The sequence below is a fragment of the Balaenoptera musculus genome, chromosome X, assembly GCF_009873245.2.
Source record: "Balaenoptera musculus isolate JJ_BM4_2016_0621 chromosome X, mBalMus1.pri.v3, whole genome shotgun sequence".
Lineage (NCBI taxonomy): Eukaryota > Metazoa > Chordata > Mammalia > Artiodactyla > Balaenopteridae > Balaenoptera > Balaenoptera musculus.
This window is the reverse complement of record NC_045806.1, coordinates 59,177,029-59,204,827: the sequence shown is the minus strand read 5'-3', so window position 1 is coordinate 59,204,827 and position 27,799 is coordinate 59,177,029. Positions and strand designations below refer to the sequence as shown.

Genomic DNA, 27,799 nt, shown 5'->3' with positions numbered 1-27,799 from the left:
AAAAACTTTCACTGTATAATTGTTGGTATTTCCCTCGATGGCAGGGGAGGGGAAAGGAGTTAGTTTTTAAACAAAAATGGATCATATTGTACATATTTGGAAGCGGTATAGCATCTTGGTTAGGAACTCAGTCTCTGAAGTGAAACAGAAGTTGATAGTCAATTGAGTCCTGGTTCCACTATTTATTAGTTACATGACTTTAGGCAAATATTTAACTTCTCTAAGCCTCAGGCAGAAAATAGAGGTACCCACCTCTTAGGGTTGTTTTGAAAATTGAATGTATGATTCATGCAAAACATTTTATTTATAAGCCCTGTCTTGATATAGCTTATATTTAGAATAATCATCATTTTTACTCCCCAAAATATGGTTTTGAGTTCTTAAAATCATGATCTTTATCTACTTCTTAGTATTTAGACTCCCTCCAAATCTTCTTTGAAATATTTGCCTTTCTTTTTCCAGATGCCTAGGTTTGTACATTTAAACACAGCAAAAATTAGTTACCTGTAGAATTAGGAGTCTGATACTTTCCATTAAAGCCTACAAATAACAATTAAAATTCTTTCATGTTAAAATATGGTGGTATCTTACTTAGTTGAAGAGTAGCCTAGGACTGATTTGTGGTATTATTTTTATGTTTTAGGAATCAAAGTGTCTCCCATTATTCCTAAGCGGGAGTAGGATTATTTGGTAGTAGGGGGGTCAGTTAGTCACTGTGGCTGCCTGTAAAGCCTGTAGTGATAATTGACTAGCTCTATATCTTTATTCTCTTTTTCCTCAGGACTTCATATCATCCACAGCCTAGATGAAGTTAATTTCATACAGAACCTTGTGTTTTACATCGAAGCTGCATATAAAACTGCTGTAAGTACTCATTTTGGAATGAATTTTAAACATGTGATGTTCTTAAAATACTGAACAACCTAATCCTTCTCTTAATGCTGCCCCTCATAGTGAACCAATCTATAACGCTTCTGGCAGAAATTGCCTTCAGCCTCTTTACTAAGCTCTGTCGTCCTCTGTTTGCCTTTTCCCCAAGGGATTTACAGAGGCAGGAGGGTCAAGGTGCAATGCCTTCATTCCTTTCAAACTCTGTAATACTTCATGGTATGTATTGGGCAATCTGGGGCTAAATTGTGGTCTTATTTTAATGTTTGTGGTTAAATGGGAGCAAGATGGCTAAGGAGTATTATGGGTCAGTTAGCTACTTAGAAATAAAATTTAGTCATGTATTTAATATCATCTGTAGACATTGATTCAGCGCTTACTATACAAAAATAGTTACTCTTTCTTATGACTACATATGAGGTAGGTTTTTATTGTCATAATATATTTAACATCTCTCTCAGGGTTTGCTGTTCTTCATTGCATGATGTTCATTGTATTGAAAATGGCTGTGTCATAAGTAGTCCAGTTTTTTTTTAGCAGTTTAATTGTTTTAGTTTGGTTAGTTGTTTTTTAGTTGTTACAGGTGTGAGGATAAATCTGCAACCTGTCACTCCATATTTACCAGAAGGATAATTCTAACATAGGCATATCTGATACAGACAGACATTATTTGTTGATGGATTGCTTTGTTTCCTGATACCATAGGCCTGCTGTGATCCAGGGTAAAAGCCAGTGTTCTCTGACCTCTCTGTTGCAGCCAAGGGTTGCAGCAGTAGAATTAATGATATTTGTGCCTTCTCATACTCTAATCTTTGCTGCACAAACTAGGGTAGAGCTGGGTTTAGGGGCAGATGAGACTCACCATGGGATAAATATGGCTTACCTTTCTGAAGCTCCATCTTTTGACTCAAAGATTTGATATTTAAAGTAATTTAAGGTAAATACCAAAATAAATATAGGTGTGTGTGCATATGGGTATTTCCAAGTTCTGTTCAATGAGAGGGCCTAGAAGCCTGACACCACAGTGACAATGAGGACCAGCATCCAAGTCTTGAATGTAACTATCATTCTCTAATAAAAGAAACCAGGATTCCTTGTAGAAGTGGTAGATTCCAGGGCTGGGGCAGGGAAAATACAAGATGAGACTGTATTTGGGCATCTTATAGTGACAAAAAGTGAGGAAGTGTTCAAAAAAATGGGGCATGTCAAAAGGGCACAGGAGCCAACCTAGAAGAACTCCCAGTGGCCAGAGCTGGAACAATTTGAGCAAAATAAATAATGACAACATTTTATTACAACCCAGAGAATAACCTAAATATCTATAAGTTCATACTGATGTAAGTAAATAGCTGAGTAAATAAATGAGGGAGAAAGGATAACTCTTCCTTAGAGAAGAATTGCAATTAATGAGTGTAGAGGTAATGAAGGAACTAGAAAATCACCATTGAAATCACCACTGTAATAATTGTTGCAGGCACAATTCACTGATTGATGCTAAATTAGTGGGTGGATGTTTGAGGAGAAACAAGATATTTGCACAATCGTAAAGTATCTCTCTGAAGATAATTATTAATTACAGGCACACCTCGTTTCACTGTGCTTCGTTCACTCTATTGCACTTCACAGTTAATTGTGTTTTTTTACAAATTGAAGTTTTGTGACAACCCTATGTCAAGCAAGTCTATTGGTGCAATTTTTCCAACAGCATTTGCTCATTTCATGTCTCTGTGTCACATTCTGGTAATTCTTGCAGTGTGTCAAACCCTCTACCAGCAAAGAGATTATGACTTGCTGAAGTCTCAGATAATGGTTAGCATTTTTTAGCAACGAGGTATTTTTAAATTAAGGTATGTGCATTGTTTTTTAGACAATACTATTGCACACTTAATAGACTATAGTGTAGTGTAAACATAACTTTTATATGCACTGGGAAAGCAAAAAAATCATGTGACTTGCTTTATTGCAATATTTACTTTATTGCTGTGGTCTGGAACTGAACCCACAATATCTCTGAGGTATGCTTGTAATTAGTATAGTAATATAATAGTATAATAGAAAAATAGTAACAGTAGAATGGAGAAACTCTGCAGACACCACCTTAACCAAGTCATTAAGGTTAACATCACCAATAATGACATCAACATCGTATACCTCTGATACGATGTGCTAAGAAGGAGCATAATGTTTGTAGTATTCTAGTATTCTTGCCAAAAATGCATAACCTGAATCTAATCAAGAGAAGACATCAAGCAAACCCAAACTGAGGGAAATCTATAAAATATATGACCACTAATCTTCAGGAAGTGTCAAGGTCATGAAAGACAAGGCTTGAGAAACTGTAACTGACTGGAAGAGACTTAAGGAGGCATGACAAATGCAGCATGGTATTCTGGATTGGATCCTGGAATACATAGAAAGGCTATTAGTGGTGGGACTTCCATGGCAGTCCAGTGGTTAAGACCTCACCTTCCAATGCAGGGGGTGCGGGTTCGATCCCTGGTCAGGGAGCTAAGATCCCACATGCCTTGCGGCCAAAAAACCAAAGCATAAAACAGAAGCAATATTGTAACAAATTCAATAAAGACTTTAAAAATGGTCCACATCAAAAAAAAATCTTTAAAAAAAAAGGCTATTAGTGGGGAAAAACGGTGAAATCCTAGTAAAGTCCATAATTTGGTTACTAGTATTTTACTAATGTAAGTTTCTTCACTTTGACAATTGTACTGTGGTTATGTCAGGTATTAACATTAGGGGAAGCTGAGTGAAAGGTGTATGGGAACTCACTACTATTTTTGCAACTTCTCTGTAAATCTAAAGTTATTTGGAAATGAAAAGTTTTTAAAAAGTAATTTTAAATGTTATCTTTGTATTATCGAGGGACCGTATAGAACCATGGTTAAGAATGTAGGCTTTGGAGCACTTGGACTCTAATCCTAGCTCTGTTATTCATTAGCTGTGTGACCTTGGGTGAGTCACTTGACCTCTCTTTGCACCTCAGTTTCATCATCTATAAAATGTAAAGATTAAGGAAGATACTATAATAGTGTAAAGTGCATAGGTAAGTGCATGGTACATTGTCAGTGCCAATAGAGAGTAAAATTAGAATGGATGTTTAAGATAAAATACTTGGATGATGTTTAGGCTCTGTCTCCTAGACCCCCTAGGTGTCTGCTTTGATGAAAAATTTTGAGAAGCACCTCTTTAGATGAACTAAGTTACAGTTCTTAGTCCTGATCAACTGTCAAGATACCTTCTAACTTCTTGGAGGCCCCGATAGAATTTAAAGCTACTGAGAAAATAGCTACAGGGGGAACCCAACTCATTGGCCTCTCCTTAATAAGCATTGTGGGTAAACGTATGTATGGCGAGTTAGCTAATACTTGTGCCTTTTATTCAAGGTTTGTATATCTAGTAAGCATTTAGTAGTGATGATTTGCTAATGGTGTGTTGGTTATTTTATGCCAGGACTTCGGGATATGGGAACGTGGAGATAAGACCAACCAAGGAATCTCAGAATTGAATGCCAGTTCAGTTGGAATGGCAAAGGTAATTTTCCTTGCTTTGTTTTTACCAAGTGTGGGATAAGGAAGTCTGATACACCTTTGCCATAGATAAAGCCTTAACATGAATGTGGACCATCATCAAATTAATTGGTCTTTTAAACCATAGGCAGTATTCAGAGTCTCCAATATAACTATGGACATGTAGGTGAAGACTTCTTTCAAAAGCTCCAGATTTGTATGTACAACTGCTTTTGTAGCATATCTCTATTTACATATCACATAAAGACCACAGAAAACATATCTTAAACTAAACTCATCATCTCTATCACTACAAAAACGAACAAAAGGAGGCTTTTTTTCCTTCCATACACCAGTTGACAAAGCTTGATATCAGGGAACCATCTCTCAATCCTCCACCCCCCTCACTCTCCTGCATCCCCTATATTGTTATCTTCATCATCATTATTATGTTCCACGTGGCTTCATCTTTTCCTTCCCAGTGCTACTGCCTTAATTTCAGCTTTTATCTCTGGAAACAGCAAGAAGGCATAAAATAGGATAGTAGGAATAGGATCAAACATATCCATTATAAAGATAAATACACATGGCTTGATTTGTTTCCCCTACCTAAAGGCAGAGACACAGACTGATTTAAAAAACGAAGAAAGGAAATCCAGTCTATACCTATACCACCTCTAAGAGCTCTAAGACGACAAATTGCTGCGGAAAGATTAAAAACAGAAGGATGGACAAAGTGTGGCCAAAATAAGCAAAAAAGAGTACGGGTGACTATGTGAATTCAAATGAAGTAGAATTCAAAGCAAAAAGTATTACATGGAACAAAGAGGACAAGGAGGGTCCAGATAGAGGGCACAGCCTACAATGAGAAAGTCTGGCCTGGAATGTAGTTTCAATTAATACAGAGCAAAATGTATTAGAAATACAAGGCAAAATAGAAACAGTTATAAAGGGACAACTTAACAAAAGCCACTGCTAGGCTATGACAGATAAAATAAACCAAAAATAAGTTCATAGAAAATTTAAACTATATAATTAATGTGGTTTAATTAATAAATTTATATAGAACTTTGTCCCTACAAAATATTTATTCCCTAGGTAACCTTTTTCTTTTTTATGTATTTTTAATTACCAAAGTGATACAGATATTGAGCTTATTTTTAAAAACTAAACCCTACTCTATTTACCTCTATGTAACCTGATTTTTTAAATTCAACAATCTCACATTTCACTGAACAACATAACCAAACATCCTCTTTCATACAGGTAATCTAATTCATTCTTTTCAGTATTTAATAATTACTTTGTTGATGATAATGCTTTAGTGCAGATCCTTGTACATATATCCTGGTGAACTTGCACAGATAGTTTTGTAGGATAGATTCCTAAAAGTGAAACCATTGGGTTAAGGGATATACACTTTATTTTTTTTAATGTATTTATTTATTTTTGGCTGCATTAGGTCTTTGTTGCTGCGCGTGGGCTTTCTCTAGTTGCGGCAAGCGGGGGCTACTCTTCGTTGTGGTGCACGGGCTTCTCCTTGCAGCGGCTTCTCTTGCTGCGGAGCACGGGCTCCAGGCGCGCAGGCTTCAGTAGTTGTGACGTGTGGGCTCAGTAGTTGTGGCACACGGGCTATAGAGCGCAGGCTCAGTAGTTGTGGAGCACAGGCTCAGTTGCTCTGTGGCATGTGGGATCCTCCCGGACCAGGGATCGAACCTGAGTCCCCTGCATTGGCAGGCAGACTCCTATCCACTGCGCCACCAGCGAAGTCCCTGCTTTCTCTTTCTATTTACACATACACATTATTTTTTTTGAACCAGTTGAGAGTAAATTGCAGACATGATCCCTCATGTCTCCTAAATACTTCAGAGTGAATTTCCTCAAAGACTGTCCCATAACCATGGTGCAATCATCAAAATCAGGAAATGAACACTGGCATTATACTACAACCTAATCCAAAGACCCCATTCAAATTTCTTTAATTGTCCCAATAATATCATTTATAGCAAAAAACAAAAACAAACAAAAAAACCCTTATGATCCAGGATCCAATCCAGGATAACATGTTACGTTTAGTTGTAATGTCTCTTTGGGCTTCTTTAACCTGATAATACTTTAGACTTTACTCACCTTTTATGACCTTGGCATTTTTAAAGATTGTTTTATAGACTGTCCTTCAATTTGATTTTGTGTGATATTTCCTCATGATTTGATTCAAGCTATGCATTTTTGGCAAGAATACCACAGAGGTAAGATGTGTCCTCAGTACATAATCAGCAAGTACAAGATGTGGATTTGTCCCATTACTCTTCATGTTAAGTTTAATGGCTTCATTAAGGTGGTATCTGCCATATTTCTCTGCTGTAAATTTGCTTTTTTTCCCTCTTGTAGTGAATAAGTATTTTGTGCCTGGATGATATCTGCTTAACCCATTAGGTCTCAGTTTAGACATTTCTCCAGGGAAGCTTTCCAGAACTACCTGCTATCCCAAAGACTAAGTCAGTTCTGCCTCACAATTGAGGAACTACAAATAACTGATAAATACTTGAAAGAATATTCAAACTTATTAGCAAATTAATGCAACAGAATCACCATTTTTCTATCAAATTAGGGAAAATTTCTAAAATAATACCTGGTTTGCATTAAAAAAGGTTGTATCATACACTGCTGGTGATAGTTATATTGGTACAACTTGCATGAAAGCGAATTTAGCATTATGTCCTAAAAATTGTTTATATCCTCTACTTCAGGGAATTAATGCTTAGAAAATAACTCATTCTACTCTGTTTTTATGAGTTTGACTTTTTTAGGTTCCACATATGAGTTATATAATACAATATTTGTCTTCCTCTACCTGCTTATCTCACTTAGCATAATGCCCCCAAGATACATCCATATTGTTGCAAATGGTAGGTTTTCCTTCTTTCTTTTTTTTTTCTTTTTTCTTTTTGAATTTTATTTATTTTTTTCTACAGCAGGTTCTTATTAGTTATCCATTTTATACATATTAGTGTATATATGTCAATCCCAATCTCCCAATTCATCACACCACCACCACCACCCCCCACCACTTCCCCCCTTGGTGTCCATACTTCTCTTCTCTACATCTGTGTCTCTATTTCTGCCCTGCAAACTGGTTCATCTGTACCATTTTTCTAGGTTCCACATATATGCGTTAATAAACAAAAAAAATTTGTTTTTCTCTTTCTGACTTACTTCACTCTGAATGACAGTCTCTAGATCCATCCATGTCTCTACAAATGACCCAATTTCATTCCTTTTTATGGCTGAGTAATATTCCGTTGTATATATGTACCACAACTTCTTTACCCATTCGCCTGTCGATGGGCATTTAGGTTGCTTCCATGACCTGGCTATTGTAAATAGTGCTGCAATGAACATTGGGGTGCATGTGTCTTTTTTTTTTTTTTTGGTTATCACTTGAGTTTCTTTTTTTTTTTTTTTTCACACACACACACTGTATTTTATTTTTACAAGAGATAAATAGACTGACACCAAGCATTGTACATGGATGACCACAACAAAAGCAACAATGATTGCAATTACCAAACATGAAACACACTCATACTATGTCATAATATTGACATTCAGTCCAGTAATCCTCCACTGTAACAGCTCCTTTACTTTGCAGTGAAAATTGATTTGTATATTCTTTGCCTCTGAGTCCTTGTGGGATTTTTTTTTTTTAAATTCAGACAGAAAGTCACAAAAATTATACTCATCCTCATCAGTTCACTCAGTCCCATGTAATTAATTTTTTTTTCATCTTGATCTTTTGTTAGCACTTTTATGAGTTCATCAGTTTTTCATTAGAGTTCTGAAAATGCTTATTCATTCAGTTCAGCAGTACAGTCAGTTACCAGAAACCTGTACTTGTCAGAGTCTTTTCCATGAATTTCTTGAAGATGAAACCCTTTTATAGGAACATATTTGCAAAATCATCAGAGTACACCCAGAACTGTCTGTAAATGACAAAAGACTTAAAAATGACCATGGTTAAAGATTTGATGAAAGTTCATAATAATGCAGTTGACAAGAAAATTAGTTATTTCTGAGATATATATTTTAAAGTAATAACTAGGATTATTACTTATAACATTATACCAGAACATATAAGATTTTTAGAAATTTCATGTAATGTCTGAAACATTTATATTAACATATTTCCATACATATCTCCATACAGATACAAATACACGATTTTTAGAAATTTCATGTAATGTCTGAAACATTTATATTAACATATTTCCATACATATTTCCATACAAATACAGATATAAGATTTTTAGAAATTTCATGTAATGTCTGAAACATTTATATTAACATATTTCCATACAAATAACCCAATGAAAGTTTAGTATTAGTTGTTTTGTTTGTTTTTTTATACTGCAGGTTCTTATTAGGCATCAGTTTTATACACATCAGTGTATACATGTCAGTCCCAATCGCCCAATTCAGCACACCACCATCCCCACCTCACTGCAGTTTTCCCCCCTTGGTGTCCATATGTCCATTCTCTACATCTGTGTCTCAACTTCTGCCCTGCAAACCGGCTCATCTGTACCATTTTTCTAGGTTCCACATACATGCATTAATATACGATATTTGTTTTTCTCTTTCTGACTTACTTCACTCTGTATGACAACCTCTAGATCCATCCACGTCTCAAGAAATGACTCAATTTCGTTCCTTTTTATGGCTGAGTAATATTCCATTGTATATATGTACCACATCTTCTTTATCCATTCGTCTGTTGATGGGCATTTCGGTTGCTTCCATGACCTGGCTATTGTAAATAGTGCTGCAATGAACATTCGGGTGCATGTGTCTTTTTGAATTACGGTTTTCTCTGGGTATATGCCCAGTAGTGGGATTGCTGGGTCATATGGTAATTCTATTTTTAGTTTTTTAAGGAACCTCCATATTGTTCTCCATAGTGGCTGTATCAACTTACATTCCCACCAACAGTGCAAGAGGTTTCCTTTTTCTCCACACCCTCTCCAGCATTTGTTGTTTGTAGATTTTCTGATGATGCCCATTCTAACAGGAGTGAGGTGATACCTCATGGTAGTTTTGGTTTGCATTTCTCTAATAATTAGTGATGTTGAGCATCTTTTCATGTGCTTCGTGGCCATCTGTATGTCTTCTTTGGAGAAATGTCTATTTAGGTCTTCTGCCCATTTTTGGATTGGGGTATTTGTTTCTTTGATATTGAGCTGAATGAGCTGTTTATATATTTTGGAGATTAATCCTTTGTCCGTTGTTTCATTTGCAAATATTTTCGCCCATTCTGAGGGTTGTCTTTTCATCTTGTTTATGGCTTCCTTTGCTGTGCTAAAGCTTTGAAGTTTCATTAGGTCCCATTTGTTTATTTTTGTTTTTATTTCCATTACTCTAGGAGGAGGATCAAAAAAGATCTTGCTGTGATTTATGTCAAAGAGTGTTCTTCCTATGTTTTCCTCTAAGAGTTTTATACTGTCCGGTCTTACATTTAGGTCTCTAATCCATTTTGAGTTTATTTTTGTGTATGGTGTTAGGGAGTGTTCTAATTTCATTCTTTTACATGTAGCTGTCCAGTTTTCCCAGCACCACTTATTGAAGAGACTGTCTTTTCTCCATTGTATATCCTTGCCTCCTTTGTCATAGATTAGTTGACCATAGGTGCGTGGGTTTATCTCTGGGCTTTCTATCCTGTTCAACTGATCTATATTTCTGATTTTGTGCCAGTACCATACTGTCTTGATTACTGTAGCTTTGTAGTATAGTCTGAAGTCAGAGAGTCTGATTCCTCCAACTCCGTTTTTTTCCCTCAAGACTGCTTTGACTATTCAGGGTCTTTTGGGTCTCCATACAAATTTTAAGATTTTTTGTTCTAGTTCTGTAAAAAATGCCATTGGTAATTTGAAAGGGATTGCATTGAATCTGTAGATTGCTTTGGGTAGTAGAGTCATTTTCACAATGTTGATTCTTCCAATCCAAGAACATGGTATATCTCTCCATCTGTTGGTATCATCTTTAATTTCTTTCATCAGTGTCTTATAGTTTCCTGCACACAGGTCTTTTGTCTCCCTAGGTAGGTTTATTCCTAGGTATTTTATTCTTTTTGTTGAAATGGTAAATGGGGGTGTTTCCTTAATTTCTCTTTCAGATTTTTCATCATTAGTGTATAGGAATGCCAGAGATTTCTGTGCATTAATTTTGTATCCTGCAACTTTACCAGATTCATTGATTAGCTCTAGTAGTTTTCTGGTGGCATCTTTAGGTTTCTCTATGTATAGTACCATGTCATCTGCAAACAGTGACAGTTTTACTTCTTCTTTTCCAACTTGTATTCCTTTTATTTCTTTTTCTTCTCTGATTGCCGTAGCTAGTACTTCCAAAACTATGTTGAATAATAGTGGTTAGAGTGGTCATCCTTGTCTTGTTCCTGATCTTAGAGGAAATGCTTTCACTTTTTCACCATTGAGAATGATGTTTGCTGTGGGTTTGTCATATATGGCCTTTATTATGTTGAGGTAGATTCCCTTTATGCCCACTTTCTGGAGAGTTTTTATCATAAACGGGTGTTGAATTTTTTCAAAAGTTTTTTCTGCATCTGTTGAGATGATCACATGGTTTTTATTCTTCAATATGTTAATATGGTGTATAACATTGATTGGTTTCGTATACTGAAGAATCCTTGCATCCCTGGGATAAACCCCACTTGATCTTGGTGTATGATCCTTTTAATGTGTTGTTGGATTCTGTTTGCTAGTGTTTTGTTGAGGATTTTTGCATCTATATTCATCAGTGATATTGGTCTGTAATTTTCTTTTTTTGTAGTGTCTTTGTCTGGTTTTGGTATCACGGTGATGGTGGCCTCATAGAATGTGTTTGGGAGTGTTCCTTCCTCTGCAATTTTTTGGAAGAATTTGAGAAAGATGGGTGTTAGCTCTTCTCTAAATGTTTGATAGAATTCACCTGTGAAGCCTTCTGCTCCTGGACTTTTGTTTGTTGGAAGATTTTGATCACAGTTTCAATTTCAGTGCTTGTGACTGGTCTGTTCATTTTTTCTATTTCTTCCTGGTTAAGTCTTGGAAGGTTATACCTTTCTAAGAATTCGTCCATTTCTTCCAGGTTGTCCATTTTATCGGCATAGAGTTGCTTGTAGTAGTCTCTTAGGATGCTTTGTATTTCTGCGGTGTCTGTTGTAACTTCTCCTTTTTCATTTCTACTTTTATGGATTTGAGTCCTTGCCCTCTTTTTCTTGATGAGTCTGGCTAATGGTTTATCAATTTTGCTTATCGTCTCAAAGAACCATACAGGTCTTTTTTGTCCTTAGGTAGGTTTATTCCTAGATATTTTATTCTTTTTGTTGCAATGGTAAATGGGAGTGTTTTCTTAAGTTCACTTTCAGATTTTTCATCATTAGTGTATAGGAATGCAAGAGATTTCTGTGCATTAATTTTGTATCCTGCTACTTTACCAAATTCATTGACTAGCTCTAGTAGTTTTTGTTGACATCTTTAGGATTCTCTATGTATAGTGTCATGTCATCTGCAAACAGTGACAGCTCTACTTCTTCTTTTCCGATTTGGATTCCTTTAATTTCTTTTTCTTCTCTGATTGCTGTGGCTAAAACTTCCAAAACTATGTTGAATAACAGTTGTGAGAGTGGGCAACCTTGTCTTGTTCCTCATCTTAGTGGAAATGGTTTCAGTTTTTCACCATTGAGGACGAGGTTGGCTGTGGGTTTGTCATATATGGCCTTTATTATGTTGAGGAAATTTCCCTCTATGCCTACTTTCTGCAGGGCTTTTATCATACATGGGTGTTGAATTTTGTTGAAAGCTTTCTCTGCATCTATTGAGATTATCATATGGTTTTTCTCCTTCAATTTGTTAATATGGTGTATCACGTTGATTGATTTGCGTATATTGAAGAATCCCTGCATTCCTGGAATAAACCCCACTTGATCATGGTGTATGATCCTTTTAATGTGTTGTTGGATTCTGTTTGCTAGTATTTTGTTGAGGATTTTTGCATCTGTGTTCATCAGCGATATTGACCTGTAGTTTTCTTTCTTTGTGACATCTTTGTCTGCTTTTGGTATCAGGGTGATGGTGGCCTCATAGAATGAGTTGGGGAGTGTTCATCCCTCTATAATGTTTTGGAAGAGTTTGAGAAGGATAGGTGTTAGCTCTTCTCTAAATGTTTGATAGAATTCGCCTGTGAGGCCATCTGGTCCTGGGCTTTTGTTTGTTGGAAGATTTTTAATCACAGTTTCAATTTCAGTGCTTGTGATTGGTCTGTTCGTATTTTCTATTTCTTCCTGGTTCAGTCTTGGCAGGTTTTGCATTTCTAAGAATTTGTCCATTTCTTCCAGGTTGTCCTTTTTACTGGCGTAGAGTTGCTTGTAGTAATCTCTCATGATCCTTTGTATTTCTGCAGTGTCAGTTGTTACTTCTCCTTTTTCATTTCTAATTCTATTGATTTGAGTCTTCTCCCTTTTTTTCTTGATGAGTCTGGCTAGTGGTTTATCAATTTTGTTTATCTTCTCAAAGAACCAGCTTTTAGTTTTATTGATCTTTGCTATTGTTTTCATTTTTTCTTTTTCATTTATTTCTGCTCTGATTTTAATGATTTCTTTCCTTCTACTAACTTTGGGCTTTGTTTGTTCTTCTTTCTCTAGTTCCTTTAGGTGGAAGGTTAGATTTTTTATTTGAGTTGTTTCTTGTTTGTTGAGGTAGGCTTGTATAGCTATAAACTTCCCTCTTAGAACTGCTTTTGTTACACCCCGTAGGTTTTGGATCGTCGTGTTTTCGTTGTAATTTGTCTCTAGGTATTTTTTTATTTCCTCTTTGAGTTCTTCAGTGATCTCTTGGTTATTTAGTAATGTATTGTTTAGCCTCCATGTGTTTGTGTTTTTTACGTTTTTTCCCCTGTAGTTCATTTCTAATCTCATAGTGTTGTGTTCAGAAAAGATGCTTGATATGATTTCAATTTTCTTAAATTTACTGAGGCTTGATTTGTGACCCACGATGTGATCTATCCTGGAGAATGTTCCATGTGCACTTGAGAAGAAAGTGTAATCTGCTGTTTTTGGATGGAATGTGCTATAAATATCAATTAAGTCTATCTGGTCTATTGTGTCATTTAAAGCTTGTGTTTCCTTATTAATTTTCTGTTTGGATGATCTTTCCATTGTTGTAAGTGAGATGTTAAAGTCCCCCACTATTATTGTGTTACTATTGATTTCCTGTTTTATAGCTGTTAGCAGTTGCCTTATGCATTGAAGTGCTTCTATGTTGGGTGCATATATATTCATAATTGTTATATCTTCTTCTTGGATTGATCCCTTGATCATTATGTAGTGTCCTTCCTAGTCTCTTGTAACATTCTTTATTTTAAAGTCTATTTTATCTGATATGAGTATTGCTATTCCATCTTCCTTTTGATTTTCATTTGTATGGAATATCTTTTTCCATCCCCTCACTTTCAGTCTGTATGTGTCCCTAGGTCTGAAATGGGTCTCTTGTAGACAGCATATATATGGGTGTTGGTTTTGTATCCATTCAGCAGGCCTGTGTCTTTTGGTTGGAGCATTTATTCCATTCACATTTAAGGCAATTATTGATATGTATGTTCCTGTGACCATTTTCTTAATTGTTTGGGTTTGTTTTTGTAGGTCCTTTCCTTCTCTTCTGTTTGCCACTTAGAGAAGTTCCTTTAGCTTTTGTTGTAGAGCTGGTTTGGTGGTGCTGAATTCTCTTAGCTTTTGCTTGTTTGTAAAGCTTTTGATTTCTCCATCTAATCTGAATGAGATCCTTGCCAGGTAGAGTAATCTTGGTTGTAGTTTCTTCCCTTTCATCACTTTAAATATATCATGCCACTCCTTTTTGGCTTGTAGTGTTTCTGCTGAGAAATCAGCTGTTAACCTTATGGGAGTTCCCTTTTATGTTATTTGTAGTTTTTCCCTTGTTGCTTTCAGTAGTTTTTCTTTGTCTTATTTTTTGTCAGTTTGTTTACTATGTGTCACGGCGTGTTTTTCCTTGGGTTTATCCTGCCTGGGACTCTCTGTGCTTCCTGGACTTGGGTGGCTATTTCCCTTCCCATGTTACGGAAGTTTTCAACTATACTCTCTTCAAATATTTTCTCGGGTCCTTTCTCTCTCTCTTCTCCTTCTCGGACCCCTATAATGCGAATGTTGTTGCGTTTAATGTTGTCCCAGAGGTCTCTTAGGCTGTCTTCACTTCTTTTCATTCTTTTTTATTTATTCTGTTCCACAGCAGTGAATTCCACCCTTCTGTCTTCCAGGTCACTTATCCGTTCTTCTGCCTCAGTTATTCTGCTATTGATTCCTTTTAGTGTATTTTTCATTTCAGTTACTGTATTGTTCGTCTGTTTGTTTGTTCTTTAATTCTTCAAGGTGTTTGTTCTTTAATTCTTCCAGGTCTTTGTTAAACATTTCTTGCATCTTCTCGATCTTTGCCTCCATTCTTTTTCCAGGGTCCTGGATCATCTTCACTATCATTATTCTGAATTCATTTTCTGGAAGGTTGTCTATCTCCCCTTCATTTAGTTGTTTTTCTGGAGTTTTATCTTGTTCCTTCATCTGGTGCAAAGTCCTCTGCCTTTTCATTTTGTCTATCTTTCTGTGAACGTGGTTTTTGTTCCACAGGCTGCAGGATTGTAGTTCTTCTTGCTTCTGCTGTCTGCCCTCTGGTGGATGAGGCTATCTAAGAGGCTTGTGCAAGCTTCCTGATGGGAGTGACTGGTGATGGGTAGAGCTGGGTGTTGCTCTAGAGGGCAGAGCTCAGTAGAACTTTAATCCGCTTGTCTTCTGATGGGTGGTGGTAGGTTCCCTCCCTGTTTGTTGTTTGGCCTGAGTCGACCCAACACTGGAGCCTACCTGGCTCTTTGGTGGGGCTAATGGCAGGCTCTGGGAGGGCTCATGCCAAGGAGTACTTCCCAGAACTTCTGCTTCCAGTGTCCTTGTCCCCGCAGTGAGCCACAGCCCCCCCCGCCTCTGCAGGAGACCCTCCAACACTAGCAGGTAGGTCTGGTTCAGTCTCCTATGGGGTCACTGCTCCTTCCCCTGGATCCCAATACGCACACTACTTTGTGTGTGCCCTCCAAGAGTGGAGTCTCTATTTCCCCCAGTCCTGTCAAAGTCCTGCAATCAAATCCTGCTAGCCTTCAAAGTCTGATTCTCTAGGAATTCCTCCTCCCATTGCCAGACCCCCAGGTTGGGAAGCCTGACGTGGGGCTCACAACCTTCACTCCAGTGGGTGGACTTCTGTCGTATAAGTGTTATCCAGTCTGTGAGTCACCCACCCAGCAGTTATGGGATTTGATTTTATTGTGATTGCGCCCCTCCTGCTATCTCACTGTGGCTTCTCCTTTGTCTTTGGATGTGGGGTATCTTTTTTGGTGAGTTCCAGTGTCTTCCTGTCGATGATTGTCCAGCAGCCAGTTGTGATTCTGGTGCTCTCGCAAGAGGGAGTGAGCGCACGTCCTTCTACTCTACCATGTTGAACCAGTCTCCTCCTTCTTTCTTATGGCTGAATGATATTCCATTATACACACACACACACACACACACACACACACAGAGGCAGGTGAGCACACACATACACCACATATTCTTTATCCATTCATCTGTTGATGGACACTTAGATTGTTTCCATACATTGTGAATGATGCTGCAGTAAACATAAGAGTGCATATATTTCTTTGATATCCTGTTTTTATTTCCTTTGGATATATACCCAAAAGTGAAATTGCTGGATCATATGGTAGTTCTAATTTAATTTTTTGAGTAACCTCCATACTTATTATTTTCCATAGTGGCTGAACCAACTTGCATTCCCCCCAACAGTGTACAAGGTTTGCTTTTATCCATGTCCTCACTCATACTTATCTTTTTTATGATAACTATTCTGACAGATGTGAGGTGATATTGCATTGTGGTTTTGACTTGCATTTCCCTGTTGATTAGTGATGTTGAGCATCTTTTCATGTACCTGTTGGCCATTTGTCTGTTCTCTTTGGAAAAAATGTCTATTCATTTCCTTTGCCCATTTTTTAATTGAATTATTTGTTTTTTTATTATAGAATTGTGTGAGTTCTTTATATATTTGGGATATAAACTTCTCATTATATATGTGGTTTGCAAATATTTTCTCCCATTTTGTAGGTTGCTTTTTCATCTTTTTGATTGTTTCTTTTGTTGTACAGAAGCTATTTATTTATTTATTTATTTATAAACATCTTTATTGGAGTATAATTGCTTTACAATGGTGTGTTAGTTTCTGCTTTATAACAAAGTGAATCAGCTATACATATACATATATCCCCATATCTCCTCCCTCTTGCATCTCCCTTCCACTCTCCCTATCCCACCCCTCTAGGTGGTCACAAAGCACTGAGCTGATCTCCCTGTGTTATGTGGCTACTTCCCACTAGCTATTTTACATTTGGTAGTATATATAAGTCCATGCCACTCTCTCATTTCGTCCCAGCTTACCCTTCCGCCTCCCTGTGTCCTCAAGTCCCTTCTCTATGCAGAAGCTTTTTAGTTTGATGTAGTCCCCCTTATTGATTTTTGCTTTTGTGCTTATACCTTTGGTGTCATATCTAAAAAATCATTGCCAAAACCAATGTGAAGGAGGAGTTTTGTGATATCCGGTCTTAATGTTTAATCCATTTTGAGTTAATTTTTGTGTGTGGTGTAAGATAGGGGTCCAATTTTATTGTTCTGTATGTGATTATCCAGTTTTCCCAAAACTGTTTGTTGAAGAGACTATCATTTTCCCATTGAGTGTTCCTGGCTCCTTTATCAAATATTAATTGACTGTAAATGCAGGGGTTTATTTCTGGGCTCTCTATTCTGTTTCATTGGTCTATGTGTCTACTTTTATGTAGACTTTTATGTAATAGTATGTATCATACTATTTTAATTACTATACCTTTGTAGTATAGTTTGAAATCAGGAAGTGTGATGCCTTCAGCTTTGTTTTTCTTTCTCTTAATAGCTTTGGCTATTTAGGGTCTTTTGTGATTCCATACAAATTTTAAGATTTTTTTTATTTCTGTGAAAAATGCCATTGGAATTTTTATACGGATTGCAGTGGATCTATAGATGACTTTGGGTAGTATAGACATTTTAACAATATTAATTCTTCTGATCCATGAGCATGGGGGTATCTTTCCATTTGTTTTTGTCTTAAATTTCTGTCATCAAAGTATTGTAGTTTTCATTGTACAGATCTTTCACCTCTTTGGTTAAATTTATTCTTAAGTATTTTATTGCTTTTGATGCTGTTGTGAATGGGATAGTTTTCTTTATTTCTTTTTTAGATGTTTTGTTGTTAGTGTACAGAAAACACAATTGATTTCTGTATGTCGATTTTATATCCTGTAACTTTACTGAATTTGTTGATTAGTTCCAACAGTTTTTTGGTTGAGTCTTTAGGGTTTTCTATATATGAGATCATATCATCTTCAAATAATGACAGTTTTACTTCTTCATTTCTGATTTGGATGCCTTTTATTTCTTTGTCTTGCCCAGTTGCTTTAGCTAGGACTTCCAGTACTATGTTGAATAAGAGTGGTGAGAGTGGGCACCCTTGTCTTGCTTTAATCTTACAGGAAAACTTTCAATTTTTCACCACTGAGTAGAATGTTAGCTGTGGGTTTGTTGTGTATGCCCTTTATTATGTTGAGGTATGTTCCTTCTGTACTGAATTTGTTGAGGGGTTTTAATCATGAAAGTATGACTGCAACCTCCATCTTAAGTGTCTCTGGGACAATATGGGAGACCAAAAAAACCCTCAGAGGCCCCTGGGAATAAAGAATGTTATTGTATTTTCTGTTCTGCTGAACATATTTAAAATATCATGTTCATTGATATGATACCGGGGTAGAGGGAGAAGAAATATACGCATTTATAATGCTAAAGTTGTCCTTTCCTTCTTTGTTCCTCAAAGGCAGCCCTGGAGGCATTAGATGAACTGGACCTGTTTGGTGTGAAAGGTGGGCCCCAGTCAGTTATCCATGTCCTAGCTGATGAAGTACAACACTGCCAGGTAAGAGAATAATGGACAATGTTATAGAAAAATGTATTTTTACTCAGACTCAAATTTAGCATGAGCTTTAGAATAAGGAGAACTGAATGAGAGTACATAATCTGATTTATTACCATGTACCAAAAATGTCTTATCAAGCATCCTATAGAGATAAACCTGATACAGCATGAGCTATAACAGAGATCATAGTCCTGTTCTCTCACTCAACGTTATAAAGTGATCCTATCACAGTATCTGGAATTCTCCACTATTATCGTATCAAGGGTATATGAGCTCTGCTCCTGAGTATGTCCTTTTCTAAATATCCCAAGAGAACAAGAGGTGATCGATTTTGAGTGTTCTTCTTGATAGTGGCCCTGAAACTTTCTCTTGTCCCCGGTTGGCCCTCGGGTTAGATGTTTGGAGATTAGACTGTTTAAGTGGTAAATGCATATCTTCAGTTTTGTTTAGGATTACTCTGTGTATTGGAAGAGTAAGGTTCTTGTCATTGACAAGATGGCCTTTCTTGTCTTCTTCAAACCCTGATTAGGCACCCATGGTGTTCTAGTGAATACAATCTCACCTTCTAATTTTAAAAATGCAAAATTTTCCATGGAAAAGATAAATTTCAGGGATATAGGAGCTAAGCCTTCCACATCTTGCTTCCCAGCAGCTATATTTTATCTTTATGCTTAGATAGTTGCTAATGGAGCAACAGCATTATGGGTGAGATAATGATGTTAGAGTATTCTTTATCCATTAGCAGCTTCTTAAGAATCAGGATTAGGACGCACTGAGAGCAGGATTAAGACAAGGGATGATTTATAGAAGTAGTTCGTCTTCTAAGCTTTCACTATTAAATCATTTTTAGATTTTCAACTGAATGATCCTCTTCAACATACATCTTTTGAAACTAAAGCTAATAATTTTATAATCCTGAGTTATTTACTAATGTGCCACATTTGACTTCCTTTCTTTTAGTCTATCCTTAATTCGATACTCCCCCGGGCTTCAACATCCAAAGAGGTTGATGCTAGTCTACTTTCAGTTATTTCCTTCCCAGCCTTTGCAGTAGAGGATAATCAGTTGGTGGAGCTCACAAAACAGGAAATAATCACTAAGCTTCAGGTATGTCCATATGTGCCTTTGTTTTCTTTAAGCTCTAACTTTAAGGCTAAATTAGTATCTTTGTGAGTCTTGAATATGACCTATGTTGGTGATTTAACCAAGTGATCAGGGTTAACATCACCAGTAATAAGATGTACTGACATCATGTACGCCCTGATACAGTGCACTGAGAAGCACACAGCACCTCCGTGATGTCCTTCCCAAGAATGCAGTACCTCAATCTAATCATGAGAAAACATCAGACAAAACCAAATCGAGAGGCATTCTACAAAGTAACTGACAAACACTCTGCAAAAATGTCAAGATGATGAAAAACAGGGAAGGACTGAGGAACCATCACAGATTAGAAGAGACTAAGGAAACATGCCAGCTAAATGCAGTGGTATCCTAAATTGGATACTGGAACAGAAAAAAAGCATTAGTGGAAAAACTGGTGAAATCCAAATAAGTTCTATACTTTGGTTAATAGTGTTGTACCAAGGTTAATTTTTTAGTTTTGGTAAATTTTCTGTGGTTATTTAAGATGTTAATATTAGGGGACAGTGGTTGAAGGATATACAGGGACTCTGTATTGTTTTGGGAACTCTTCTGTAAGTCTCAGATTATCTCAAAATTTTTAAACTGTGTTTTCTTTTTTAAAAAAACTGTGGTCTCTTATGAATTGTGTGAGCAGGACCGCATAGATTAGTAATTGGGCTGTCACAGACTTATCCTATGGTGGAAAGCCATGGAGAAGATAAAATAAAAACACTGCTTTAGGGAAGAGCCTGCAACTTAGCCCTCGCTTGAAATCACATTGCTGAAATCACTTTCTGCTGCTGGACTGATATCAGGGTTTTTTAAAATTATTTTTTAAGTATCATGTCTCTATTGATGATAGGTTGGCACATGTAGCTGTTGCAAAGGATACATTTCTGATTAATTATATTGCTGTACCAGTGTTCATTCTTCTGGCTTCTTTCCTCTGCATTCCCAGGGTCGTTATGGTTGCTGTCGATTTCTACGAGATGGATATAAAACTCCTAAAGAGGTAGGTTTGTTTTCCCCAAAATGAGTCCAAGGTAGAATGGTCACTACTGCAGCCTCATTCAGAGAAAATATTTACCTCATTGATGGTACTTCAAATAATCACTAAATAGGATAATGATAACTGATGTTTGCTACCTTTGTTAGGATTAATTGCCAGGTTTTGCTTGTGAGCCCTTCTGGATTAAATAAAATAGAGGAAGGTGTAGTCCTTCCACCTCTTGAAGTTGGTTAGTTTCAGGAAAGAGCTCCTGATGGATGCTTAAATCAGTGGATGGAAGTTTATGCAGAAACAGAATATTTACATTGTCTCAAAATATTCCCCCCTAAATATTTAATTATTACAAAGGGAAAAATCTTTCTGTCAGTAGATCCTTTTGGATCCCTTCCACCTTTTGCCGTTGGTTAGTTCTAAACAGTACTTGATCTTGAAAAGTTAACTTCCTTTTGTTCCACTTGTCAAAAGTTCTCCTTGGAAATATCCATGGAGAAAATTTAGTATTATTAAAAGGGAATGAATGGTCGGTAACCACTTTCATTGACAATGTAAACATCGTTTAAGTCTCAGGTTTGCTGGTTGAGAGCCATTATAATTTTTTTAAATTACCGAGCTCAAACTCTTCTGGTTTACTTCCTGTCTTCCATTTTATTCTTTAAGCCTTTTGACTTCTGCCCCTACCAATCTATTAAAATTGTGCTCTGAAATATCATCATAATCTCCTAAGTAAGCAATCCAGTAGCCTTTTCTCAGTCCTTATTCTCTTTGACTTCTCTATAGTACATCACTATTACCTACCCCTACATTTTCTTGAAATTCTTTTCCTATTTTAACTTCCACAACTCTACACCATCCTAATTTTTCTCCTCTTTCTGTCCTCCCTCACCAAACTCAGGGTTTACCAAGATTCTGTTCTTGGGCTGCTTGTTCGTTATATATAGGTACTACATCCATAATTTGTGATTCGTGTGTCACCTCTATAAGGATGATTCCCAAACCCTCATCTCTTGCTGTCCTTCTGAACATTTCTATTTGTATGTTCTGCTGCTACCTCAAACTTAACAAGTACAAAACCAAACTCAGCCTTATTACAAATTAGTCTCACTTCCTCATACACCTGCCTGTAGTATCATTATTATCCCAGTTCTGCTAGTTAGAATCACATGACAAAAGTACTTGCTAAAGGAGGGGAGTGTGTATGTGCTCTGTCTTCTCTGAAACAAACTATCAGTGGTGAAAGGCTGTGTTGTAAGACCTCTGAACTAAAGATATAGTCTGACCTTGGAGTGATAAGACAGACTTTGTTTATTGTGTTTTTACCAGGATCCCAATCGTCTGTACTATGAACCAGCTGAGCTGAAGTTATTTGAAAACATTGAGTGTGAATGGCCATTGTTCTGGACATACTTTATCCTTGATGGGGTATTTAGTGGGAATGCAGAACAGGTAATGCACTGGGGAAAGAGCTTTTTAGCAGATTGTTATTATGTCTTCCTCTTTCAGTTAATGACTGTGCTGACCCTGTGTCCAAATGGAAGTCTTCCCTAATAGGGAGGAGACAGAGTTGTCTTCTAGAGACTAGTAGTTGAGGGTGCATGTTAAGAGTTAGAAGACCTGGATATTGCTATCACTCAGACTTGACTTTTAATAAATATAGAAAGCAGAATAGCAAGTCCTGTATACTTGCCTTAGTCATCAGAGGTACTTGAATTTACCTCCTGACTTTGTATGTCTTTTTTTTTAAAATAAATCTTGGAAATGATATTCTGACTTCAGCAAAAACAAAACAACAACCCACTTATACCCTGTCCTCACCCCCCAAAATATAGTCATCATTGCTTTTTGAGCTACATGAATAAAGTAGTTTAGAAACCATTGTTGGAAAACTGTGACTGGACAATTTAATCAAGTTAGTTTAATGTCAGGCATTCTGCAAATTGGCTATGTTCTAAACTTGGACATAAATCCAACACATTTGGAAGTCATTTATACTTGGCTACATAAATACAGTTTTGTGTAATTTGAATACTTTGGCCAATAGTAATCTGTAACTGCCGATATGAGTTTAAATAATAGGGTTACACCAAAGTTTCAGGGGCACAAAGTGCTGTTTTACTCTAAGCTTTATATAGAGCATCCTTATTTGAGCAAGAAATAAGATAAGCAATAATAGAGATACCTGCCCTATTTTGAGCACCCTATTTTTTTTAAACCAAACTTTTAAAAAATATTTATTATTTATTTATTTATTCATTTTGGCTGCTCTGGGTCTTAGTTGCAGCACGCAGGATCTTCATTGCGGCATGTTTAGTTGGTGGCATGCGGGCTTCTTAGTTGCGGCATGCGGGCTTCAGCATGCAGATTCTTGGTTGCGTCATGCATGTGGGATCTAGTTCCCCGACCAGAGATCGTACCTGGGGCCCCTGCATTGGGAGCACGGAGTCTTACCCACTGGACCACCAGGGAAGTCCCTTGACTACCCTATTTTGATTCTACCATTTTTCTCAGTCCTTCTCAAATTCCACAAAATTGTTTCTCAAAAACTGTGCTTGCTCAAAGAAAGATTTATTTATTAAATGTGCCAACTAAGTACAAAGCATATTCAGGTTTTTTGAACTCTCAGGGGAGAAAAAGGAGCTGGAAGGCCTGGATTCTTTTTTATTCTTTTTTTTTTCCTGGCTTTGCTGCTGACCACTGAGTAGTCCAAGTACTGTCATTGACTTCTTCAGTTTTGCTGTACAGACATACCTCAGAGATACGCAGGTTCAGTTCCAGAGCAGCACAAATATTGCAAATATCTCAATAAAGCAAGTCATATGAAATTTTTTGGTTTCCCAGTGCATATAAAAGTTATGTTTACACTACATTCTGTTAAGTGTGCGATAGCAGTATGTCTAAAAAAACAATGTACATACCTTAGTTAAAAATACTTTATTGCTGAAAAATGCTAACCATCATCTGAGCCTTCCATGGGTCATAATCTTTTTGCTGGTACATGCTTTGAAATACTTCGAGAATTCCCAGAAATGTGACACAGAGACACAAAATGAGCAAATGCTGTTGGAAAAATGGTGCCAGTAGACTTGCTCAACACAGGGTTGCTGCAAACCTTCAATTTGTAAAACAAAAACAAAAACAAACAAACAAAAAAAACGCAGTATCTGTGAAGCACAATAAAGCAAAGTGCAATAAAACAAGGTATGCCTGTACATATGATGAGAATAGTTTTTCTCTCTTCATTGAAGAAGTGGAAAGCCCTAAAATTCTTTGAATTTCACAGATGAAGACATGTGATAAGTGCACGGTACAGTCAGTTTGGCTATAATGAGACACATAGATGTTCCCTAAAAATCACCATGCTCTGCATATTTGAGAAGTATAAACTATAGGGCTTATGGGAAAATGTGGTTGGGGAAAACACTTAAAAAGTTTGTCAGAAATAATACAAAATGATAGGAACCTAATAAAAACAGTACCACAGATAGGCATTAATGGCTTTAAAACATTCATTCATTCCTCTTTCAAAAATTATATTCTGAGAAAATTATTTCAAGGGTGGCATACATTTAGATACAATGCTGCTCATCACTGTTACATTCATACAAATTAAGTCTGGTGGTAATTGAAATGTTCAACAAGAACGAAATGTTAAATTAGAGATCATGTGTATAAAATAATATGCTGCTATTAAAATGTGTATTAAAATTTAATATCATTGTTAAAAATTTGGATTAACTGTTGTTTCATACTTCAAATATAATTTTATTTTAGTGTTCGGTTTTCTCATAATTGAAAAAAAACAGTGCCACAGCTTTAAACATGTTAAATGGTTAAGAAATATATAAATACCACAAAGATATGGCACTTGTACCTTGAAAAACACCTGAAGTTTTCTTGTGGATATGTGCAACCATGTTCCTACCACCTCACTTGCAGGGCTCCCGTGCTCACCACCCTACATGCCAGAGGAAGAGAGGAAAAGAGAGATAGCATAAGAGAAAATTAAAAAAAGAATATCAAACAGAGAGGAAGAATAAAAAAATAGGGCAAGGAGGGAATAGAAGGGAAAATTAAATAGAAGGGAAGGCACAGAGCCATGCAGCCAAGTCGGCCATGAGAAGAGAGCAGCCCGGGAGTGGTAGGAGAGTTATCTGAAATTGGATGGAAAGTTGTAACACCACATGTGGATGGGTTGTGGTTCATGGTTCTGAGGTGTGTGCATGTGTGTGTGTTGTGTATTCTTACACGGCTCAGTTCAGCTGAGTGCCTTCTCAGGTTGAAATTGTGCATAAGCAGATGTGAAATTCATGTTATGCTCAAATTGTTCTCTAATATATCAAATGCACTGGAACAAATTTGTGTTTTCAAAACAACTATCATAGCAGAACTGACTATATATTTTTTCCACCATAAATTATAGTGGGTTTTTTTTTGCTTTTTATTTATTACTAATCTACAGCAAATTGTTAAGCAAAAAAATGTAAACTTGATCATAATAGAAACTTAATTTGACAGGGAAAATACAGTTTTAAAAGCAATTACATGTAAAGTCAAGAAGCTCTACTCAGTGTAGTACACAGTGGGTAGAAGCATGCACGTGGAGGCAGGCTGACTCGGGCTCAAATCTGGGCTCATTCTTGCACTCGCTGTATGATCTTTCAGAAGCTCATAACCTCCTTGAGCCTTAATTTCCCTGTAAAAAGGCTTTAATTACACATACCTGGATGGTTATTAAAATTAAATGCATTCATCAGCAGAACAGGAATAAAGATGCAGACGTAGAGAATGGACTTGAGGACATGGAGAGGGGGAAGGGTAAGCTGGGATGAAGTGAGAGAGTGGCATGGACATATATACACTACCAAATGTAAACTAGGTAGCTAGTGGGAGGCAGCCACATAGCACAGGGAGATCAGCTCGGTGCTTTGTGACCACCTAGAGGGTTGGGATAGGGAGGGTGGGAGGGACACGCAGGAGGGAGAGGATATGAGGATATATGTATACGTATAGCTGATTCACTTTGTTATACAACAGAAACTAACACAACATTGTAAAGCAATTATACTCCAATAAAGATGTTAAAAAAAAATTAAATGCGTTAAAAGTATGCAAAACTCCTAGCATAGTATCTGGCCTCCATCAGCATTTAGTAAATACTACTTCCCTTTCTTTCCTTTCACTAGGTGAATATACCCCTTTGCAATAGGACCTTCTTTGGCTACAACCCTCCCCTAGATCCCCAAAGGGAACTCTATGAATTTTGTTCCCCTTTTCTTTTCTCTACAGGTTCAAGAATACAGAGAGGCTCTTGAAGCAGTCCTCATCAAAGGCAAAAATGGAGTCCCACTTCTGCCAGAGCTGTACAGTGTTCCTCCTGACAAGGTAAGCTGGACGGTGCCATAACATGGAGCTGGGAGAAGAGGAGCAGTACCTCAAAAGGACTGCCTTATTTGAGTCAAATAATTTTTAATCTTCTGATTTTAATGTTCTAAAGTCTTTCTTTAGGTATAGAACAATTAAAATATGATTTTATTCCTTTGAAAGTATATTTATAAAGCAGACTCAGTTATGGCACTGTTGCTGGGCAAGGCGAGGGCAAGATCAAATCTTACAGAGGTAGTTTCACGGGTGTATATTTGTCCTCAAACTCATCAAGATGCATATGTTAAATATGTATGGCCTTTCTATATGTCAGCCAAACCTCAATTTAAAAAAATAAATAAGTTGTTCAGAGATTGATTTTTTAAAAAATCAAACTTTAAGGTTGAGAATGATATGGAGATCAGTAGGCCGAACTAGAGTAATGTTCTGTGTGAACTCTCAGTATTTGATATTTTCTGCTTTGAGGCTAGTCATCTGGAATTAATTGAGTAGATCAGCTTGGAGAATGAAATATGTCTCCATTTTCTCAAAATGCCAGTTGAGATTACCATTGTTCCTCTTCTCCATTGCAAAAGAGCATTAGCCGGGGGAGAGATGCAATCTTCCATGCTGGTGGGGATGAGTGGACTAAGCTCCTAGCAACATCAGCAGCATAACCTGAGAGCTTGTTAGAAATGCAGATTTCAGGCCTTCCCCCACATCTACTCAGTAAGAATATGCCATTGGACAAGATCCTCAGGTGGTGTGTCCATGTACAGTTAGAGGAGCACTGCCCTAGACTGTAGTCATAGTGCTTGACTTTTCAGTGCATTGCATATGTGACTGTTTTATAGAGTATGAATCACAATCCAGACTCAGGCTTTTTGTTGTCTAGTATTTTAAACCTTCTATTCTTTTTTTTTTAATTAATTAATTTATTTATTTTTGGCTGTGTTGGGTCTTCATTGCTGCGTGCAGGCTTTCTCTAGTAGTTGTGGTGAGCGGGGGCTACTCTTTGTTGCAGTGTGCAGGCTTCTCATTGCGGTGGCTTCTCTTGTGGAGCACAGGCTCTAGGAGCACGAGCTTCAGTAGTTGCGGCACACGGGCTCAGTAGTTGTGGCTCACTGGCTCTTGAGTGCAGGCTCAGTAGTTGTGGCACACGGGCTTAGTTGCTCCGTGGCATGTGGGATCTTCCTGGACCAGGTCTCGAACCCATGTCCCCTGCATTGGCAGGTGGATTCTTAACCACTGCACCATTAGGGAAGCCCTAAACCTTCTATTCTTTTCCTTTATCTCTTTATCTTTTTTTTTTTTTTTAGGTTGATGAAGAATATCAAAATCCTCACACTGTGGACCGAGTCCCCATGGGCAAGCTGCCTCATATGTGGGGTCAGTCTCTATACATCTTAGGAAGCTTGATGGCAGAGGTAAGGGGAAACTTCAAGGCTCTTCCATTTTTCTGCTTTAGTCACCATAACAATCAGATTTGTGAGTAGCTCATTATATCTGAAGGATATATCTTTTGCCTTTTGTATTCTGCCTTAATTACAGATTTTCCTCCAGATTCTTAGAGTGAGAGCATGGCCAATCCTTGGCAAAAATCTTTCCCCCTGGCAACCATGTCCGTCATGCTTGCCCAGGGGTTCCTACCTTGGTACTGTGCTTGAAGTTGCTCTGGGATCAGACCCTAGATAGTTCCTTTTCAAAACTCCCCCTAGTGCCTGTCTGGTGACTGCGAATGCAATTGTGCTTGGATAGTAATGACTTATAATGGATTTAAGTGCTAACTTTTCCAAGCAACATAATGT

At 37.2% G+C, this 27,799-nt stretch overlaps 1 protein-coding gene across 4 annotated transcripts in view; it reads left to right on the top strand.

Annotated features, from left to right (window-relative positions):
• PHKA1 (phosphorylase kinase regulatory subunit alpha 1) overlaps positions 1–27,799 on the top strand; it is a 140,708-nt gene that overhangs the window by 18,764 nt on the left and 94,145 nt on the right. For 3 of the 4 annotated variants that reach the window (XM_036839366.1, XM_036839368.1, XM_036839367.1), the window contains exons 5-12: positions 782–864; positions 4,354–4,434; positions 18,401–18,499; positions 19,460–19,606; positions 20,583–20,636; positions 21,954–22,076; positions 25,917–26,012; positions 27,311–27,418. In XM_036839366.1, the coding sequence (XP_036695261.1) occupies positions 782–864; positions 4,354–4,434; positions 18,401–18,499; positions 19,460–19,606; positions 20,583–20,636; positions 21,954–22,076; positions 25,917–26,012; positions 27,311–27,418 (791 nt within the window). The remainder of the gene's footprint in view (positions 1–781; positions 865–4,353; positions 4,435–18,400; positions 18,500–19,459; positions 19,607–20,582; positions 20,637–21,953; positions 22,077–25,916; positions 26,013–27,310; positions 27,419–27,799) is intronic. The other variant, XM_036839369.1, reaches the window with a different exon arrangement.